Source organism: Ylistrum balloti, unplaced genomic scaffold, assembly GCF_031769215.1.
Source record: "Ylistrum balloti isolate Yb309-2 unplaced genomic scaffold, AGI_CSIRO_Ybal_v1 Utg370236, whole genome shotgun sequence".
Taxonomy (NCBI): domain Eukaryota; kingdom Metazoa; phylum Mollusca; class Bivalvia; order Pectinida; family Pectinidae; genus Ylistrum; species Ylistrum balloti.
Window position 1 is genome coordinate 999,576 of NW_026782193.1, and position 18,962 is coordinate 1,018,537.

Sequence of the window (18,962 nt, forward strand, 5' to 3'; positions counted from 1 at the left end):
TGGATGGATGGATGGATGAATGAATGAATGAATGAATGAATGAATGAATGAATGAATGAATGAATGAATGAATGAACATCTACAGGTGTATACATTTTATTTCAATTCATGCAAGCATGCAGAGTAATATAGTGAATATTCCAGCTTATTACGACATCTGAAAGACCTCCGGTGTATCAGTGCTTAATGAAAAGATGATAATATACAAAAGACTGGTCGGAATCCTGTAAACTCCAAAGGGAAATGAAAACCTTGTAAATAACTATTATACTTTAAACAAGTCAAAAAGGTTTAAGTTAATACCTCACACAAAATGCATGCATGCTGGAACCATAGAGAACCAGAAAAGTTCTGATCACCTCCATCTACACAAAGTAGGAAAAGTGTAAATCCCTCGGGATAAATGATTAACCATCCAGATGTACCAAAGACAAATGTTAAAAGAATAGCCACTAATAGTTAGAATGATTTGTTACATATTGTTTAGATAAACTAAACAAAACAATGAAACAATGATTTGATAAAACACAGTGATGAATGAATGTAAAATTAAACAAAACATTAGTTTGATAAATAAAACACAATGATTTGATAAAAGAAAGAAAGATTTGATTAAACAATGATGTTATCATTTAATAACCTGTAAAATAAGTAAAAAGACAAATGTTAAAAACACTGAAGCAATTTGAAATCAAACTCAAAGAATGAATGAATGGATGGATGGATGGATGGATGGATGGATGGATGGATGGATGAATGAATGAACATCTACAGGTGTATACATTTTATTTCAATTCATGCAAGCATGCAGAGTAATATAGTGAATATTCCAGCTTATTACGACATCTGAAAGACCTCCGGTGTATCAGTGCTTAATGAAAAGATGGTAATATACAAAAGACTGGTCGGAATCCTGTAAACTCCAAAGGGAAATGAAAACCTTGTAAATAACTATTATACTTTAAACAAGTCAAAAAGGTTTAAGTTAATACCTCACACAAAATGCATGCATGCTGGAACCATAGAGAACCAGAAAAGTTCTGATCACCTCCATGAGAACACCAACAACTACACAAAGTAGGATGTCTTCCCACTAAGTACAGTAAATTCCTCGGGCTAAATGATTACCCTTCCTCCAGACCAGTACCAAAGACAAATACTTAAAAGAATTCTCAATTAAAATCACATCATGTCCTCCACTTCACCAATCAATATAACGAGGAATTCTTCTGTCTGTCAATCATGTAAAAATCAGCATCAGCAGCATCCATAATCTTCCTCTCTCCCAAACACTTGCTATCAAAATCACATCATCCACCTTCATTAATAGCTTTTTAATCATTAACAAAATCCAATAATATGGTCAAAAAACCCCCAACATACCCTCATTAAACAATCCCCACAAAACCACATAAATAGTCCTGAATAAATTATAATCTATAAATTGACCCATTTTTCATCTAGACAAGTTGATGATGTGATCTGATGCAAGGCAATCTTCCACACAAAAACATGATCAGGAAAGGAAAGAAAATAGAAAAAAAAAAACCCTCCTTTGAAATTGCAGGCACTTACATCTATAACCGGATATATATTCTGTAAAATAAAAGTCTGTTACATAACGTATCTGCAGGGCAACAATATCTCTAAATCTAAGGTCAGATTCATGCAACCATTGTGTCTCAGTAACATTTTTTAAATAACCATGACACCAGAGGTAAATTTACACCATTATTCCAAAAGCATGACTCCTAACTTAACAGCACCTACATGTATGTATACTATTGCTATAGACAACACTATGACAGGAGTACTTAAATATATATATCAATGGTATCTATGGGAGGCTCATATAAAAACAAACTGAACCTCTCATTCTGCTATTATCAAGGGGAGACAACACCATATGGAACGCAAATCTGCTCAAATGCTCCACACACAAGACTATCAACAGCATTGAAGAATTGTGTTATCTTTATTCCCATACCTTCTTATTTTTGTCACTACAACAACTATAATAGATTTGAAAATCCACTGAAAAATGCTATGCAGTCACCAAAACTGTAAATCTATTACTTGAACAAACCTGTTGTTTCAGACTCAAGTAGACACATTAGTCACAACCATCAGGAAACACTCGCTTCAGATTATCAATGTTAGAACCAGCTTCAGTTATTTGCTTTGATTCTATGTTAAATATTATTACTAATATATTGTTTTAGTTACCTGATAAAATTCCATTTTTAGTACTGAGCAAAATTAAATTAATATAACTTACTATAATTCTAACACAGCCATATTATCGCCTTCATCAGCACCAGCATATATCAGGCAGTTTTGTTAATATAAATTGCCTTAGCATACTTCTCCATAAAGCCATCATACAAGATATAATATTTAAGCTAAGTAACACTTTCCTCTACACAATGATAATATGTATCATTATAATCCCATAAATATAATTATAGCATACAGTAGTTATGATTAAGACTGATACAATTATTTTAACTTCTATAGGGTACCATGGACTATCTGCCTATAGTGAAATCTGTTCTGAATTTCAAAGCCAAAATAAAGAAATCTTGTTATTTCATCAATATCTGATTAAAAAATATACATCAAGAAGAAAATTAGACAAAAATATTTTATTGAAGATTTGTTTTCTAATGTTGGACTTGAGATTAACAAAAACAGAACACTATTTCACTGGCGGGTATAGACTTGGTTATCTGATAAAACAAGGATAAATATTCCAGTCCTGGAATACCTCATGAGATTTGCACTTTTTTACAAAAAAAATTCTCTGCACTTCAGGCAGAAAGCCTGATAATTTTCATGGTTCATGTCAATTGAACAGGGATCTGTCTTTTTTACCTAAATGTAACTAAATTTGTTCCCTTTTTAACATAAATTAATTAAAGGTTATACAAAATTTGGCCCAGGTTTTTTCTAAGTTTCAAGAAGATTTTTCTGTTAAATCTTATTACAGACCCATTTAAAGGAAGCTAAGGAGAGTTTCATTGTAGTACCTGTATTTCTAAATCACAATACTGCAGATCTCTTAATACATTGTAATTTAAAACAATTTCAGAAAACACCGATTTAAAGATGTAGCAGCACTTCCACTGTCTAAATGACAAAATTGTTTCAAAGCTTTAAGCCAACATCTACAATATATTTGCAAATATTCACAACTGGCAAGAAATGGAGGATGCTTCAGGATGGTGTAAAGGAGAGAGAGGGGGCCAACAATTTTCTCTAGAGGCAAATAAGCATACATTTATTAAGTACAACTCTCATGAAGTAGGCGTAGATCACAAATTAGAACAACACAGCTGTGAAATTAACTCACCTCCAAATAGTCGACCTAATCAGAGCATCACACAATGAGACAAAATGATATCATTAGTAACACTAACACACAATTACCCATTTTACCATTACAATAAGTTACCTTATTTTTGTAAATTTCAGTGAATATGTTTTAGCTGACATAATGAAACCAGGTAAGTAAAAACAGGTATATATTTCAGGTCTCTTGTACTTATCTACATGTCACAGTAAATATATAAACTATCCCTTCTTCATACAATGAGAAAATATTCAATGATTTGAAAACAAAAAATGATTCATATAAATGAGAATTCTAAGGATGATATGAATGTTTTATTCTTCAACAAATGATACAAACATTTATGAATGCAACCAAAAATGAGACAATATATAAGGATCCTGGCACCCACCATTGTAGTATCTTTATTGGTTCTAATCTTTTCTTTCCATCTATTATTTGACCTCAACAATTTGGTGTATTGACAATCATGTGAATAGTCTATGAACCTTGTGGTAACACATATTATTTTATAAACATCATTGTCATTTCAAAATGAGGTCACTGGTTCAATTTATTGACAAATATGATACTAAGTAAAGTTTGGACCAAATTAAACGGACATGGTTAATTTGAGAATAATTTCTTCCATTCTTCTAATAAAATGCCATTATTTTTCAACAAACGCTATGATTCAATATGTACATCTAAGGACTAAATTGAACCTTCATGGTTAAACAGAGAAAAAATTCTTCCAATTTTTCTAAATTTCGTAAATTTTTCTAAGGAAATGCAATTATTTTCAACATGCACTATGATTTATTATGCATATCTAAGGACCCAGGAGAATTTACCGATAAAAAGTTTAGAAAGATCCTTTCAGTACTTTCTGAGAAACTACACTTAACCAATTTTACTTAAATATAAAATAGAAATATCATCCTATATCTCATTAAGTATCAACATTCTCGTGAAAACTAAGAAAGATGTGATCTTCAACAGTTGAACGACAGATTAGGGTGATTTGGACAGTTGTTCATCATTAAATGTATAAATAGCTGATTATTACTGAATATTCAAAGATAATGTTAGCAGGTGTTACATATCATTAATTGCATCCATATGTTAAGAGTCTAACGTGAAATGTTAGATTGTGATTAAAATCTTAATAATTAAAAAGCAAAATAAAAACACATTCGTATCATACATTTCCTGAAAAAAAAAAAAATGAAAAAAAAACAAAGAAAATATGGAAAATGATCACTCAGAAAACAAAAAAAGAATTGTTGGATGAATTTGCACAAGCTGTAAAATGTGACCTTTGACTCTTTGACCTTGACTGATGACCGCCCTAATATGTGTAGAACTTGATGTTATGATACTGATCGGGTATTATCATATAAATCAGAGCTGTTGAAAGGTTCTCGAAATAGAGCATTGATTGGAAATGGGACACAATGCAACATGACGGACAAATGGACATTTTTTAAAACTAATTTTAATGTAACAAAGCAATAATTAGTATGACAATATAATTTCAATCCCAATTTTGTAATAATGTGTTATGGTCAATTGTGAGTGAGGTTTGACCAAAATCCTGTAAGAATGAAGTTGTTAGAACACTGATAAAGATTTGATCATTGTCTGAAAATTGTAATGGTGACCTTGACCTTGACCCAACATCACTGAAACTTAAACTTATCCAAGATATTTTAATGCTTTATAAGAGTTATGAGCATGTGAAAGTTCATGAGAACCCCTAAGAAATGAAGCCACTAAAATGTTGAAAATGATGTTCTAAAAATAGTACTGGTGACCTTGACCTTGAAGCAGCTAGAGCGTCAATCATGATTCTCTTAAGATTAGTAAAAGTGACCATGGCCAAACAACACCGAAACACAAACTAGCTTGTATAAATCATTATGGTTGTTTTTACATGTCTGAGATTTGATCAAAATCCTAAAAGGAATGAAACCTTCAAAATGGTGGTGAAAATTTTTGAAAAATAGTTATGGTGACTTTGACCTTGACCCAACAACCCTACAACTCCAACTTGTCTGTGACAATTTGATGCTTTATACGAAGTGTGTGGAGTCAAGCCGCTACTGACAAATTTTACCACAGTCACAGGGAAAGGCAGGTGGTGAGTTTTTCATTAGTAGGAAACTATTAAATAGATAAATAATTCTTTCATCAATACATAAAAGTCTTCCAATGTGGTAGTAGAATAATGGTTAAAATGGTTTGAGCAATAATGTCTTTGCAGTGTATTAGAAGGCAAATAATGAAAATACATATTTTTTTATTTAGTAGCTTGACGTATGAGGTAACTATCCCTCCCCCTTTATATATATATAGATATATATATATATATATATATATTGTATATATTTGTATGTATTGTGTGGTTGTAAATATTCTCCGTTAGTCTTTACAAAGCCTGGAAAACACCAACCTTGACATTATTCTGAAAAGTAATGCGGACAATCTTAATCTTTTAAATAGTGTCACCATTAGTAACAGGATTTACAAGTAAACACTAATTATATAGTGTCACCATTAGTAACAGGATTTACAAGTAAACACTGAATATAGTCAACACCAATTACCATAATAATATGAGAGCATGTGTTAAGGACCAACTGATAGATCAGAAAGATTCAGGGGATGTAGATAAGATAAAATCACAACAGAAAGCATGATCACAAAAGACTGAGAAAGTTAATTTTCTATTAAATTAGAGGAGATCAAAGACTACCACACACATAGAATCACGAAACAAGATCCCATGTCGTAGTTAATTTCAAGGATGATTGTGATTTTTTCTAATAGAAAGATCATCCTGAAAATACATAACAGTGTCTTCAGTAATATCAAATATATTTCACAAATGTGTCTAATAGTTTAATATCTTTGCGAACTTGTGAAAGATACAAAAATGTTAGACACACGAGTGAAATTTATCTGTTATTACTGAAGACATGATTAAATATTCATTTATTACATCATCACAAGCAAAATAGCCAAATTACTGACATGTTTTAGGACAGATATAAAAGGAAGAGGCTAACCATGCTTTCTGAGGATATTACTCGCTCATTATAACTTCACAGTGAGGGACAAAATATAGTCCAATTAAAAAAAAAAATATGTAAAACACAACAATAAATTTCAATGTAAATTTATTTTTATATTCACATCGAAAATGTCACCTTATATCATAAACAGACAAAATTTGTTGTAAAACGTTCAGAGAGAGTTGAACCTGTAACAAGTTACTATGCAGCTGAAACATGGCAGCAATCTAACTGTAGCTGTTGATGACACAAATGCCCTTAGAATGCCTAGCTTTGCTTTGGGGATTGGGTTTGATCTCTGATAAGGTCATTTGAGTTGCACTCTTTGCTGACTTCCATGGTGAAAAGTGAAAGTTTACCAAGGAACTGAAGGTTGTGTTACTAGTAAACAATGCCTGCAGGTTTCTGACTTTGTGAATTTGTTTGTACCAGGCTTTATGATTTGTCTATTCAAATAGACTATTTGTGTTCTCTCTTTTCATTGGTGTATTTCTGCAAAAGTATTACTTTTCACTTGTGAAAAATAACTTTTATCAAGGAGATATTTCTCTATATTTCACTGACCAAAATGTAATAAATTTGATTTCCCTCCCACCTTTCCTGTGTACAGAATTAACGTTACAGTTTTAATGAGTCCATCCCAAAAACAGGGGAGCTAATCAAATATTTAGGGAGAAAATAATCAGATTCCTGAAAAGCACCAGCAACAACTGTCAGTAAATGATGTCTTTATCACCAGATCTCCTAGTCTCGCTTGATATGTTAGTAACTAATTTGTCTGAACAGATTTCAATACTGTCCTGTCAAGAAAATTTCTTATTCAACGTTCTATCCCCTGAAGAGAATGGAATAAATCTTAAATGATTAGAATCTACACTTTTTTTAAGTATGGGATCTTAAGTCTTCTTAATCTCAACTTTTCTCTGTAAAATATTTCATTGGCGACATTCCTGCTTCTATCCATCATTTCTAGTCTTCAAATTTACTTCATTATTATGTAAAATGATAATTTCACTCCTACTTCTGTAGATATAGCTACCTGAATCTATGTAGTCCCCAACACTGTATAACTAATGGTAGTCGTGATGATGTATCTGAAGTCTGATTCCCTAATGCTACAAATAATTATACCAGCCCTCGCCCTGCAGATGTAAAACGAGTTAAGGCCCTGCTGCTTACATATAAACTACACAGGACAAGGCTCAGGATCTATTACTGAAAGTGTCAAAAAAAGAAATACCTGATTGAGGGCAAAAGCAGTGATGATATCTTGTTCCTTGTGAATAATCTTCATAGGGTCACGTATCTTCACGCTTCCATCAGGAATATCAGATTGACTCACAGATTCCTACAACATATTTAATTTGTGTTAAAATATCACTCCGAGGCCACCATTACAGCTGAAACTGACACTACTCTATGCAACTTTAAAAACATTTCAGCTGAAGATTTTCTGAGAAATTAGATTATCATCAGCTGTTGCCGAAAAAACATGTACAACTTAAACGTTTTTACCTTTCATTTTTGCCATGTTATAGCTGTATAGCTGTAAATTCGATCCCAAAATTATGGCATTTCACAACTATAGGAAAGTTTGTTTTATTTTTGCCAAGCTTTGATCACAATGATAACACATTGCATCACCATGACAGCACATTGCATCACCATGACAACATAATGCATCACCATGACAGCACATTGCATCACCATGACAACATAATGCATCATCATGACAGCACATGGCATCACCATGACAGCACATTGCATCACCATGACAACACACTGCATCACCATGACAACACTTTGCTTCACTATGACAGCATATTGCATCACAATGAGAACACATAGTATCGCCATGAGGCTATATGTTACCTCCATCTGCGGAATCTTTTTCTTCCTGTAGATGTATCGCAGGAAGACATCCTTCAGGGCAGCTTGTTTAAGCAGATGGAACCAAAGTCTCTTGATTGGCAGACAGACATGGCTGTCCCTGAAAAGAAATCAAACCAGCCACTCATCAAACAGCAATATCATTTCCTCTGGTAATATTGAGATCAACTAAGGGTTACTTTTGATGACAAATCCATCAGAATACCTATAAATAAAATGCTTTCCTATGGTAAACTAGGGCTGTCCTTTGGTAAGGAGGCTGCTGTGATTTTTTTATTTATTTTTTTTGTATTTTGAATCATGATTATTATGAGGATTCAAAGCAATATTAATACCTATATATCCTAATTATTGTAAGGTAACATGTCTATTTAATTCCCTGAGATTAAATATGTTACAACCCTGAGGAGAGATGGAGGCAGCTAAAGTACGTACGTGAAGGGTGAATTCTGGGGTTGAAGCAACACTTGGTACTTTGACTGTGGGACACCCGTAACGACATCCAACTGAAGACCAGCGATAAAATCCTCAGGTGGTCCAGCAAACAGTTCTAGTTTTCCCTGTAGCACCTCCATCCATTGTTCCAGAGTTTTTAACACTGTATGCATTAGTGTGGAGCAGATAGGTAGTTCTGAAAGTGAATCATGATTGTCAGATGGTCAACCTGACACTCTCACACATGGAAGGTAAGTTGCATATACATATATTTCAAAACTTCAGTGTAAGCAATAAATATAGGATCTTACATAAGTTCATTTTATATGTGAATTTATGAAGCAAGTCTTTAAGTTTTTCATTGTAGCATGCCCCTGATGAGCTAAAACAAAAAATTGGGACAAGCATCATATATCAGATGGAAACCCGTGGAAGATCATATAAATATCACTAGGTTATGAATCTAAGATCAGTTTTATCACAAATATGGTAGAAAATGGATATTTCTAAATCAAATTTGAAGGCATGTTTGCTCTCTATCTATGATCTCAATTGTTACATCACAATGCCATCTGTATATGTGTGATGTTGTTTCATTATCTAAAGTGATATCACAATAAGCTAATTACATGTGGGTAGTACATGAAAATATTACACAAGTATATACACTGAACAATCGTGAGATAAACAGATTTGAGAGCTATTCTTATCATATCTTATATATCATATATCAGGACTTCAAAAGGAAGGAGCCAACGTCAGGTCTGGATATGTGGTTGTTTAGTGGGGTACTTCGCTGTAAGTATGGATACCAGATGGTATGCAGGGCGATTAAACAAAAACTAAATAGTATGTGCAAAACCGATATTAATCACAACATACTCACGCATTACCAATAAGAGGGTGTTTCCTTTATTATGTCTACTAGTTTCGCCTCTGAAATTGAGGCTTCATCAGGACTATTACAGTAAAAGTTCTATACATGACAGATTACCAGTCTAGTCTTACCTTGGAGCTCTATGCCGATCTGTGGTAGGAAGACTTGAAGATTGTGCAAGATAACTTTGACCACACAGAAGCGAATTAGAGCCCAGGAGTAGGACGTTGGGTCTGTGGACTGATGGGTTGAAGCAAGTGGCCTGAACAAAACAATGTAACTTCATGAAAACGGTAAAATGAAAACAAAACAATAACGGCAAAGTCATTACAACACAGTCAGCAAAAAATACACAACAATAATGACAAATTCACTTATCACAGTCAATAACATTCACAAAACATAAAAGGCAAAGTCACTAAACACAGCTGACAAGAATCATAAAACATAGTCTTGTCAGAAAAAAAACTTGAGCAATGCAATTCTTCATCTTCAAAACTTTGTTGTAAAACACCAAATGGTTACTGGTATTGCTAAACTTTATACTCTTGTGGACACCAATTACACTACAATTTAATTCTGGCATACCCATGAGAGTAAATACTTAAACTCCCTAAAACATAGTAACCACTTTACTTGATTACATGATCAAGAAGGGTCTTTTCAACTATACATAGCACCTCGACAAGTGAACATGTTTTAAATATTACGTTTCTGTATCTAATCTATACAGTCATGCACCACTTCCTTGAATTTGCATCATTTGAATATCCTCGATAAATCAAAACTTATCACTTGGTCTCCGTGTCTTTATATGTTCCTTGTTATGTCCTCAAACTGTAATTTCTCAAATACAAACTTTCTTTAAGCTCATTTTCATCCCCATCCCTTAGATGTTCATAGCATTTTCCCCCTCTATTTGTCAAACAGGTGTCAGACAGGGTTTTGGTTGTATTATTTTAGGGATAAATTATATATATTAGAATACATACAAGGTTTTAGGTCTAAGATAGTCATCTTCTTCATCATCAAATGGCTCATCCTCATCTGATAAAGACTCTTCTGAATCGTACTGGAATTCCTTATCTGATGAGGTATTGAATGGCTGAAGAGTCCAAAACATGAACAATGTTTACATTGCAATAACTCTCAAGTATGACAGCCCATTTACAGTTGTTACAGATATACCTCCACAACCAAATGTATTTAGTTACACTCCAATAAATTCAATGTGTTGTACAGAACTAACAATTTAATTAAATGATGAATAATATTCCAATTACAAAAAAAAATTGAAAAAATTTAACGGTAGCGCAAATATGTGTATATATGTAAACTTTCAGTATTTTTAAGACTATGAAATCTTTATGTCCATGTCAGAATTTGCTCTAATCATGCATAGCATGGTTTGTATGGTACATTACAAATTAACAGAGGGTTTAAGAGTACGAGAAATCTTACAAGTAATAACCACACACCTTTGTCATAAAGAAAGAGATCATGCTAAGTTCTGGGGGCACAAATGTTTCTCTGAAGGTCGTCTTTTCCTTCGTCCCTGGCCCTGCCCCGATCACCTTCATGTTGAGCTTCATCCTAGTTTTGGACAAGTCATCACCGGACCCTATAACAGTCATAATCATAGTCTTCACCAGGGGTCAGTCAGAAGTCCACAAATACCAATGTGACAACCAAGGGTGAGTGAAATGACTGTGGTACAGCTGAAAACTGAAGAAATGACAATGTTTAATTTGAAAATCTGACTGACAAAGATTGATTACAGTTACTCACGCATAGACACAGGATGTGGATTGTTAGCCACCTTCAGAGCAGTCTTCACTCCACCACCAAACAGTGCTCCCCACATCTGATGTTCAAACCGATGTGACACAAGTCGGTACAGCATGTTACAGTCATACATTGCCATGGCGTTCACTAGCAGACTCACATACACTGCGATCAGACTCTCACAGCATAAAATGTTCAGCTTTGGTGCAGCATCATCTTTCTCGCGAGCCAGCAAGACCCTAAGGGAGGTAACTCCTGGCCACTTTGAAGGTGGTGTGTTGATTAGATTGTCTCCTGTGCTTGACTTGCGGCGATATCGCTGTACACCTGCCATCAGGTGGCCTGCCTGACTGCTATTAAAGTTGTGCCTGATATAAGAAATAATTGATATTTCACTCAAGATGACACAATACCATGTTGCTACCATTGTTAATTCTTGTTTCTTGTGTGACTTCTAAGAAATGGTCCCAGGTATGAACGCTATTAGCATTAGAAATACTTAGTTTTTGCTTTCTTGGGGTATTTTTTGCTGGACTGCTTAAGGCAATGTTAACAAGAACTTTAATAGGAACTAACAAACTGCGTGTTTAAAGTGAAGCCCTAAAACCTTTGATTAGAAAATAATTGAAAATTTCTTCCTTCCTATGATTTGACATATATAGTTGTTCCTCCACAAGGTATAAACAGTTTTTGTCAAACTAGAAAAGTTTTAAAAATTTTATCAATGCATTCTTACAACATACTTAGAATATAATGCTTTTAGCTTAGAAATGTTTAACTTTAAAACTTACGCCATAAAGCCATCCATGGAAGTTCCTTGGGTTTCATTCAGTGACACAACAAAGCTGTCACAATCACAAAGACACTGATAGATACAAGATGACAATGCCACACTGAGATTCTGCATGACAAGCACAGTGTTCATGTTGATGCCGAGCCCAGGAGGAACCGTCAACTCAACAATGGAATGTAGAAGGTCCTGAGTCATACACTGGATGTGCTGAATAGGGTCTGCAATGACTGTCTTAGAACTTGCAATACTGGCTGACAGCAGTGGCAGTGTGGTGGGGAATGGAAGAGGAGACAGTAACTGCTGCTGGGGCTTGTCTTGTTGTAACTCCTGAAAAAATAGGATTGTAAAATGTGAAGAATTAAGAGATAACCAATCCACAGTCAGTTTATAGGAAACTACAGACCTGTCTACTGAGTATAGACCTGTCTACTGAGTACAGACCTGTCTACTGAGTACAGAGCTGTCTACTGAGTACAGACCTGTCTAGTGAGTACAGAGCTGTCTACTGAGTACAGACCTGTCCACTGAGTACAGAGCTGTCTACTGAGTACAGACCTGTCTACTGAGTACAGACCTGTCTACTGAGTACAGACCTGTCTACTGAGTACAGACCTGTCTACTGAGTACAGAGCTGTCCACTGAGTACAGACCTGTCTACTGAGTACAGACCTGTCTACTGAGTACAGACCTGTCTACTGAGTACAGACCTGTCTACTGAGTACAGACCTGTCCACTGAGTACAGAGCTGTCTACTGAGTACAGACCTGTCTACTGAGTACAGAGCTGTCCACTGAGTACAGACCTGTCTACTGAGTACAGAGCTGTCTACTGAGTACAGACCTGTCTACTGAGTACAGACCTGTCTACTGAGTACAGACCTGTCTACTGAGTACAGACCTGTCTACTGAGTACAGACCTGTCTACTGAGTACAGACCTGTCCACTGAGTACAGAGCTGTCTACGGAGTACAGACCTGTCTACTGAGTACAGAGCTGTCTACTGAGTACAGACCTGTCAACTTGTCTACTGAGTGCAAACCTGTCTACTGAGTACAGAGCTGTCTACGGAGTACAGACCTCTCAACTGAGTACAGAGCTGTCTACTGAGTACAGACCTGTCTACTGAGTACAGAGCTGTCTACTGAGTACAGACCTGTCTACTGAGTACAGACCTGTCTACTGAGTACAGACTTGTCTACTAAGTACAGACTTGTAAAACGGTAGTTTTACTTCGTTTGGATAGTGGATAATCTTCACACAAATCAAAAAAGTTTAAGTGAAATAAAATTTGCAGGACTATTGAAAGACATTTTGTGACATCAAATTCACGAATCTTGTAATCTTTCAATTTAACAGGAGAGTAATATGTGATTGTCAGACATATATGTAACAAGATATATCCTAAATTCATTGTTTGTTCTCGATAATGGATTAATCCTACCTTGTTAACTTTCATATTTAAAAATATACTTTACATCATTAATGTCCAAGTTTCCAGATAAATTCTGCCTTGTTACCTTACCTGTAAGAGAAGCAGGAGTTCCATCTCCACAGAGGCCAGCCCTCCTCCCCCAGCTCCTTGAAGTACACAGTAACTAGCCAGAGTACGCAGCAACTGTTGGTTGGCCCTCAGCCACTGTTTACGACGAGCCATCCTCTCAAGCTTTGCCTCAAAGTCCATCTTTTCAGCCAGAATGACTTCGTGTAGTGTGGGCTTGTAAGAGGAATCGGACCGCTGGGACATGGATCGTGTAAAGCTGGTTTGCACTTCCATTAACGTCTCATCATCGTAGCCATTCAGTGCTGAAAAATCAGGTTTTCAATACTGCACTTTCGATTCTCGATTCTCTCGATATATGTTGGCTGTTGGAAACAGCCATTTTTCCTGCTGTGAAACTCTGTCATAAAAAATACTCCTGACTAAAATTACTTTTAGCTTTTTGCTCTTGTTCTTCGGAGTTGTTCTTCGGAGTTTTTTTTTCATTTTTGAAAGAAGTGTTTATCTTCAATTATAACCAAAGATTACTCAGCACACTAGTACACTATCTGAGTTATATCATTTAGACAGTAGTATTTCAATGTCATCTGTATTATAAGATAAATATAGGTAATACATTAAAACTTTTGTGTATGATCAACGAACCAGAAAAGCAATGAATATATACACGACAAGAATAAGAACAGATAAATTTGAATCAATATTACCATCTGTGTTTGCATGTACGTCTTCCTGACCTTCAGGATCTGTATCACCATAGTTACAAAGGTATTGCAGGACCTCTACTTCCCGCTCCAGCCAAATGTACAACTGGAAACGTAACTGTCCACCATCTACTTCAAACCCTGTGGCCAGAGTCTGCATCTCCTCCATCAGCACCTGTGGGTGCACAATCAGTGAACACTCATGCTTCGTTTGATCAAACATTAAAACAAAATGCTGAACACTAGACAAATGTTTGTATCAAAAGATCATGTCATCAGGACATGAGCCCAGAATCTTAGCATGTAACAGTACAATTGGGCTCATCTATTGAAAAAAGGCACCATAATTATGGGGTTACAAAAACAGAATGAAATATAATACATTATATAGATAATCCAAACACTGTCTTTGTCTACCTTACAGTCCATTGTTCATGAAAATTTTATCCAGATTATCCAATAGTATAGCTTACTGTACAATCAGTTGGTTGTGTGTGCGTGCATGCAAATTTCAGCAGTTTTACTAAAGAGTTACCTTTGATGTTATAGACAGAGAGAGATATACTTTTCGTAGGGTCATGAAAAGGTCAATTTTTGTTTTTATCAATCTCATCCTGTAAGTTATTTATTTGTCTTGGTTATTTCTATTCTCAAAAAAACTACATCCCCTCATGTATCTATATAATACTGACACCAGGATCTTCCAACATGCACACAAGTAGTACCTTGAGACAAGCAATGAACTTGTACTGCTGGGCAAAGATGTCCACCTGATGACCTTTGTCCTTGACCTTTTCTGGGAGTTTTTCTGGGGATGTATCCTCACTACTCTGGAGAATAGGACTTGGTTCCTCCACAACAATTGTAGGTAACTTTTCCAACTTATTTTTAGAATGACTTGTAGATATCACATCCTCATCTTCATCCTCATCTTCTCCTGAGGAAATGTTGAAATTTGGTACATCATCCTCCGTACCAAACTTACTGACTGGTGCCCCCCAATCCATACTGTCCATCGTTTCCTTAGCAGATGACACTGGAGTGCTCCAGTCAAAGCCACTGGATGTGTCCTGAAACCCATTAGCAACAGGTTTACTCCAATCTGTGGAATCATCCTCCAGTGTGCCTGTATTTATACAGTCATCCTTGGACGATGACTCACTTTCAAAGTCTATGTCTGGAGCTTTCTTATCTTCTATAACAGGAGGTAGTTTAGACAGAACTTCCAGGGCAAGTAATGGACATCCATTCATATAATGAGAGTGAGCTGTTGTGAAGAATAGTTTTCTTTCCATGGGTGTCACTTTATCTACAAACACAGAACTATCATCTAACACAACGGTCTGTTGTCGTGTAAACCCAGGAATGATGTTTTTATTCCTCTTGGTTTGACCTGTGGCAGCTATCCGCTGCCTCACCAGTAGCGGATGTGTGCGTAAGAAATTGTAGAAGTTGAACACACTAGGCATAGCATTGTGACCCTCAAGCTCAACACTATCCACCACTTTGTGGTGATGACTGTCACTGGAGTGTAACAATGTGTTCAGTGAACCACGGTAATCCTTGAGGGACCACATTGCCATACTCCGCAGAAAAGGGTCAGGATGAGCTTTAGAGCTGTCATAGTTATCTCCCTTTTCATCACAACCAAGAATGCTCATATAGAGAATCTTTTTGACACTGTCAGGCATCATGTCTTCACCATCATATAACCGACAGACGACAAGTGCTAACTGGATGTCATTGAGCTTATCCAGGCACACCTGCAAAAAACAAAAAACTGGTCAAATTATCTAGTTTATCAGTTCCGCATATCTCCCCTCAATAAATTCCTGTTCCTTTACTAGATCTGGAAAAAAGACTAACTATAGTTATTTCAATAATCAGGTTTCAAGGGAATTGGCAATTTCAAACAAATTTTATGAAGTTGAATTGAAAGATTACTAACAGTTGAAAAGCATAAACATGTGGGGACTACATATACAATGTTTCTCAATATTCTTCTTAAGATATTAAAAGTTGTGCTGATGTGACCTCACTAACAGAAGATGCGGTATGATTCGACGATAAAATACAAAACTTCCAACTGAGGTTATTATGACAAAAACAAATTTCAGATGAAAACTGTAGATTTCAACACTAGATTGTCTATTGACACAGACAGCTGATTCTATATATATCATGATTCTGGTTTATGTAAATTAAGAGTTAAGTCAATTTTTATTTTCATAACAACATCCAGTTACTTGGAACACAATTCCTCCCAGAGAAAGAATGTGATAGCAGGCTTTACAGAAAATGATGGCAAGGGTTACCTCAACAGCATCATTCAATGCCCCAGCTAACAGGAAAAAAGCAGCAGCATGTGTGAACCTCTGGCGCCCTAGAAGAGCAAATGCATTCTTCAATGCTGCTTTCCTCCACCTGTCTTGGCTGAAGTCATTTCGGAAAAACTGCATCATTTTCTTATCATCGATAGACCTAGGTAGAAGAAAAAAACAGATAATGTACATTTCAAATAAGTTGATTAAGCTTTAACCTGGTTTTTAATTTTTTTCCCCCGTTGATATCAATTTTTTACAGATTTTTTTCCGCCTTTGTCACTTATTGTAAAGTTCACACAATGTCATTAAAATTTGGGAAGTTAAGAAAAACTTTAATATTTGGCTTCCATTTTGGAGACAGAATAGTCTTAAGCTAAAGTTCAAATAAACTGTAAAAACTTAACAGGACACTGAACTAAATAGACTTCAAAACTTTTAATTGCTTTATATAGATTTTACCATAGTTTGTAGACTTCATACACATTCTTTCCTGTTCAGTACTTAACAAGATTATTTTCTTACCTGTATAATCCCCATAGCACATTTTTCTTTTTCATGGCAAGGTAAAATATTGCAGAATCCATTGGGTCCTTCCTTCTCTGGAATGCAGCTTTTGCAATCTATAAACAAAAATATCAAAACGTGAAGTAAAACGATAATACAGAATACTACCTCCATGTTAACACAAGGACCTCCATGAGGATCCTTCGTGTAGGTATAAATGTGTACGAGGTACAACAGTATACACTGATGTTAGACCTATTCCTTGTACATTTACATTAAGTGTGAAAATCTGTTCCAACTAGTTGGATTCTGCCAGATACTAAACTATGGTACACTTCAAAAATTGTGGTATTCAGTGCAGGTTCTTAGTCACTACCATTTCCCTGATGCATTTCAGATATCAGATCACATCAGTTCAACATCAAAGCTATCATACTAAACTGCTTGAGTACAAGTGTAAGAATTAGTAAGACAAAAGACTTGACTTAACTATCATCAGCTTATTGTACAGTAGTGTTACCTGTATATTCAATGTTATGTAAATTTATATGTATGCTCTCTATGCAATGTCAGAGTATTTACTTTCTATTGGCTTTGCCAGAGAATGTTCAATATTTACTCTCTACTGATCTACATTTAATACCAGGGTAGAGCAATATTTACTCTCTACTGATCTACATTTAATACCAGGGTAGAGCAATATTTACTCTCTACTGATCTACATTTAATACCAGGGTAGAGCAATATTTACTCTCTACTGATCTACATTTAATACCAGGGTAGAGCAATATTTACTCTCTACTGATCTACATTTAATACCAGGGTAGAGCAATATTTACTCTCTACTGATCTACATTTAATACCAGGGTAGAGCAATATCTACCTTTTCAATACAACGTCTGAGTATATTGATGTTGTTGATCCACCAGCCAGCACCAAACTGTTTCAGCTCCTCCCATGTTGGATCATCCCGCTGTACACCAGGAATGTAGGAGAGCAGTTCCTGAGGCAGAAAATTAATACTGTATACATATAGACAAGGTTCATAATCTACGATGTACATAATCACTAGTGACATAATTACTGTTCTACTGTTGTGCTGTAGCTCACTGTACTGAACCCTTATCTCTTTAACCTCAAAAGGGAAACCTTACATGAAGTTAAAGACTTTAAACCCAGTATCTGTAGCACCACTGGCTCCTTACCTCTTTAGCTTTAGAGTGGAAACCCCAAACAAAGACTTCAGATCCTGTAGCACCCACTCACCTATATGTAGCTTTGGAGTGAAAACCCTGCACTAATTTTTAGAATCTAAGCCCATGTATCTGTAGCATCCACTGGCTCCTTACCTCTGTAGCTTCAGAGTGGAAGCCCCACACCAAATTAAAAGACTTTAGCCCTTGTTGCTGTAGAGCTATCCTCTGTCTGGGCTGTAGCGTACGCAGCAGGTAGGTGTGATGTCGCATCGCTAGAATAAATCTTAAACCACAGTCATCCATAGACTCAGCAGCATTTCCTGCCTTTAAATTCTCCTGCATACTGGAATCTGAAATAGATTTATCATTCAAATTCTGTCTGAAAATACAACCTTTATCTTTTAAAACAATTGCAAGACAAAATAGGTCAACTTATACTAATCACTCTTGTTTTTGTAAAAGTAAATGCACAAGTTACCCCGGCCACCTGACCACCCTTTCTTAAAGACCTGAGATCCTTACTAAAGACAATCAATGTAATTCAGTTAA

General features: G+C 35.5%; 1 protein-coding gene across 1 annotated transcript in view; it reads right to left on the reverse strand.

The window, feature by feature from the left end:
- Positions 1-18,962, reverse strand: part of LOC132552112 (dmX-like protein 2) — a 94,613-nt gene that overhangs the window by 29,457 nt on the left and 46,194 nt on the right. Inside the window, exons 22-36 of the mRNA XM_060216255.1 lie at positions 18,567-18,763; positions 18,101-18,220; positions 17,236-17,333; positions 16,705-16,870; positions 15,115-16,152; positions 14,393-14,564; positions 13,740-13,990; positions 12,187-12,515; positions 11,399-11,763; positions 11,089-11,231; positions 10,603-10,715; positions 9,742-9,872; positions 8,734-8,929; positions 8,281-8,398; positions 7,649-7,756 (exon numbers count right to left, since the gene is read on the reverse strand). Of these exons, the coding sequence (XP_060072238.1) occupies positions 7,649-7,756; positions 8,281-8,398; positions 8,734-8,929; positions 9,742-9,872; positions 10,603-10,715; positions 11,089-11,231; positions 11,399-11,763; positions 12,187-12,515; positions 13,740-13,990; positions 14,393-14,564; positions 15,115-16,152; positions 16,705-16,870; positions 17,236-17,333; positions 18,101-18,220; positions 18,567-18,763 (3,545 nt within the window). The remainder of the gene's footprint in view (positions 1-7,648; positions 7,757-8,280; positions 8,399-8,733; positions 8,930-9,741; positions 9,873-10,602; positions 10,716-11,088; positions 11,232-11,398; positions 11,764-12,186; positions 12,516-13,739; positions 13,991-14,392; positions 14,565-15,114; positions 16,153-16,704; positions 16,871-17,235; positions 17,334-18,100; positions 18,221-18,566; positions 18,764-18,962) is intronic.